The following is a 3,873-nucleotide window of genomic DNA, read 5'->3' as shown; positions in this document are numbered from 1 at the left end:
ATTGATTTTAGAACTTCTCGTTTAAAGTAATAAAAATGAGGCTAGATTATGTTTTTGAAGCTCCTACAGTTTCATGACCAATAATTATTTCACATCATAGTAACCTACATTTTTTTCCACCCAGTTTTCCAGATGGAAAATATTTTCTAGCATTTTTTTTTTTTTTACATCACAGACTATTCCTGGTAAGATGGAGGGGCTCTGTGACCTCAGCATGCCCTCTCCTGTAGCCACGCAGCCAGAAGGGGACACTTCTCAGTCCCCTTGAGCCCAGGCTGCAAGGATGAAAGGGTGTAGGTGTCTTCGGAAAGCACAGGCCCCCCAGTCCTCTCGCCATCTTTCTAGAACTGACTGTAATCTGGTTCTGTTTCAGCCTCAGTTTCTGGGCCTGGCTACCTGTGACTCTGGTGAGAATGGGGGCAGGAGGAGGCACTCCTGTCATGTTTCTATTATTGATGTTCTCTGTGTTGGGGTCGTTCAGGAAGGGTAGATGCTGACCATTGAGAGCACCCTGTAGAAGGTATCAATCAATCCTTTCAAAACCTTGCATATCTAAAAGGCTATGCAACTAAAAAAAAATAGAATTTTACCAATTTCCTTACATTAACTTTCACCAGACCTATCACATTTTTTTCTGCCTGCATTCTTTTTTCTTTTCTAGGGCAAATTTAGAATGCGATAATCTCTTTCATCTGGTCCCCATTAGGAGTGGGCTCGGGGATCTGGCCCATTAAAGTCAACTATTTTTAGGGAACACTGCCCCTCAGGACCTCGTATTCTTTTTTTTTTAATTGATTTTTTACAGAGAAGAAGGGAGAGGGATAGAGAGCCAGAAATATGTTTGAGAGAGATCGATCAGCTGCCTCCTGCACACCCCCCACTGGGGATGTTCCCGCGACCAACGTACATGCCCTTGACCGGAATCGAACCCGGGACCCTTCAGCCTGCAGGCCGACGCTCTCTCCACTGAGCCAGACCGGTTCGGCACCTCGTATTCTTTTACCTGGCTTCCTGCTTAGTCCCACTGCATGGATGTTTGTCCTCCTCCCACCTGCTCTCCACGTTGCCGCCAGAATGAGTACATATGCTCAGGCAGTCCTCTGATCAGAGGGTCCTTAGGATAAAACCCGCAGTTCTTCCTATGGCCTATCGTGCCCTTCCTGACCTGACCTCTGATTCATCCCTCAGCTTTCACCCTCTCCTGCTGCACTCTGAGTTCTAGCTCTGCTGGACTTCTTTCAGCTCCTCCACCACAGAGCTGTGCCATCTATCTATATAAAAGCCTAAGCGACCATCGCAACTGAACGGACGACCAAACAGGCTGCGTGGGGCGACCCTGCCGGCAGAGGGGTTAGTGAGGGGCGACCAAACGACTGAGCAGCAGGCTGTGTGGGGCAACCAGGCCAGCAGGGGTGGGTAGTTGGGGGCAGCCAGATTGGCGGAGGGGGGACAGTTGGGGGCAATCAGGCCGGCAGGGGAGCAGTTAGGGGTGACCAGGTCAGCAGCTGGGAGGTGAAAATAGTAGAGAAGCAGGGACTAGATGGCAAGTGGAAGGGGACTTCAGCTTCACACAATAGAAAGCCATCTATATATATAAAGAGCCAGGAAAAGCCTAAGCGACCATCGCAACTGAACGGACGACCAAACAGGCTGCGTGGGGCGACCCTGCCGGCAGAGGGGTTAGTGAGGGGCGACCAAACGACTGAGCAGCAGGCTGTGTGGGGCAACCAGGCCAGCAGGGGTGGGTAGTTGGGGGCAACCAGATTGGCGGAGGGGGGACAGTTGGGGGCAATCAGGCCGGCAGGGGAGCAGTTAGGGGTGACCAGGTCAGCAGCGGGGGCAGTGAGGGGCGATCAGGCAGGCAGGCGAGTGGTTAGGAGCCAGGGGTCCTGCATTGGAGAGGGTACAGGCTGTGCTGAGGGGACCCCCCCGCCCCCGCACAAATTTTATGCACCGGGCCTCTAGTAGAAGTATAATGTGAGTCACATGTGTAACGTAAAAGTTTCTAATAGCCACATTAAACAAAAGAAAAACGTGTGAAACCAGTTTGAATAAAAAATTTAACTCATATATCCAAAATATTATTTCAAAATGTAAACTATTACATTCTATTTTTTGTATCTAAGGAGCTATTTTGCATTCTCTTTTTGTGTGTGCGTGTGCTAAGTAAATACTACACTTGCAGCACATTTCAATTCAGACTATAGCTGCCGTGTAAGTGCTCAGTGTAGCCAGCGGCTCCCACACCAGACAGCGATGCTCTAGTACAAGGCTGGGCAAACTTTCTGACTCGAGGGCCACAATGGGTTCTTAAACTGGACCGGAGGGCCGGAACAAAAGCATGGATGGAGTGTGTGTGTGAACTAATATAAATTCAAAGTAAACATCATTACATAAAAGGGTACGGTCTTTTTTTTTTCAATAGTTTTATTCATTTCAAACGGGCGGATCCGGCCCGCAGGCCGTTGTTTGCCCACGGCTGCTCTAGTATGTCATGCTTTCTCTTGCCTCTAGACTTCATGCTTACTGCTCCCTCTTCTCCTCCATCTGATGGACCACTACTCATCAACCACGTCTCAGCTTAGAGCCCACTTCCTGTGGGAATCCTGAGCCCTCTAGACTAGGCACGATGCTTCCACTCGGAGCCCCCAAAGAATCCTGTACCTCTCCTATCATGACATGTTACTGTACTTCATTGTCATTGCTTTTACGTCTTCTGTGTCCCTGTGGAACACGGCTCTGTGAGGACAGAGAGTTTGACTTCCTCGCTCACCTGCATCCCTAGCAAGTGCGCATTTAGTGAATGAGTCCTCAGCCCCCTCCCTCCCTCTGAGGGCCTCTCGGTCTCTTCTGTCCCCCAGATATTGTGGAAGGAAACCTGAAGTCTATCATGCGGCTGGTCCTCGCCTTGGCAGCTCACTTCAAACCCGGCTCTGGCAGGACAGTCAGCCAAGGACGGGACTTCAGAGCCCCTCTGCAGAGTCACCAGCCACACTGTGCCACGGCCGTGGCCCAGGGAGCAGCTGCTGCTCTGGCTGATGTGTGTCACGACATGTCACGGTCAGGACGGGACGTCTTTCGATACAGACAGAGGTAAGGGTGGGCATCTGGGCATGGAAACTGGACTGTCTTTGATATTTTCCCTTAAGTGCTTATCTGCAGTAGATAAAAATATCACCCAAACAGCCCCACGCTGCAGAAAAGAGCACTTTGAACGAGAAAAACCCTTTCTTTTGAAGAGCTCTATTCGCAGTCAGCAAAGTGGTTGAACGGCATAGGTAGTCTGTTGCTCTGGTGCCCAGAACTGTGAAGAGATGCCGTTGGCACCGTGTGTTTTCTTCCCTGGGAGCAGTGTCTGCGGGAGTCCCTCCCTGGAACGTATCCTGAAGGCCAAGCTGCCCCAGAGGCACGGCAGGAAATGCTTTGGTGGTTGTGTGTGTGCTAAGCATGACCCGGGGTGTTGCAACGATTGATGAAGTTACACGCGTTTGTATCTACCTTCCTTGCTAGGTTTCAAGTGTCTCTGAGGCAGGGGCTTTGCCTTATTCATCTTTCCTGTAGTGCTCGCGAGAGGGCCACCTTCAGTATTTGTTGAGTGGCCTGAAGGACTGACCCTTCTCCTTTGCTGGTGTCCTCTGGCTTTAGGAACAGCAGCACGGACGAGGAGATCGAGAATCCATACTGGAGCGTGCGAGCTCTGGTGCAGCAGTACGAAGGGCAGCAGCGGTCCCCGTCGGAGTCCAGCTGCTCCAGGTAACCGTGGCCTAGCTTCTTTACCGCTCCAGTCCTAGCTAAAAGCTGAATTCTTGAGGAGTCCTGGGGTTCTTAGCCTCAAGTAGCAGCACAGCAGGCCGTGAGGCACCTAAACCCGTT

General features: G+C 50.9%; 1 protein-coding gene across 3 annotated transcripts in view; it reads left to right on the top strand.

Annotated features, from left to right (window-relative positions):
* DIXDC1 (DIX domain containing 1) overlaps positions 1–3,873 on the top strand; it is a 71,011-nt gene that overhangs the window by 28,445 nt on the left and 38,693 nt on the right. For all 3 annotated transcript variants that reach the window (XM_006761520.2, XM_006761518.2, XM_015562475.1), the window contains exons 4-5: positions 2,862–3,093; positions 3,646–3,753. In XM_006761520.2, the coding sequence (XP_006761583.1) occupies positions 2,862–3,093; positions 3,646–3,753 (340 nt within the window). The remainder of the gene's footprint in view (positions 1–2,861; positions 3,094–3,645; positions 3,754–3,873) is intronic.

The sequence above is a fragment of the Myotis davidii genome, unplaced genomic scaffold (genome assembly GCF_000327345.1).
Source record: "Myotis davidii unplaced genomic scaffold, ASM32734v1 scaffold97, whole genome shotgun sequence".
NCBI classification, from domain to species: domain Eukaryota; kingdom Metazoa; phylum Chordata; class Mammalia; order Chiroptera; family Vespertilionidae; genus Myotis; species Myotis davidii.
This window is presented reverse-complemented; position numbering and strand designations above follow the sequence as displayed.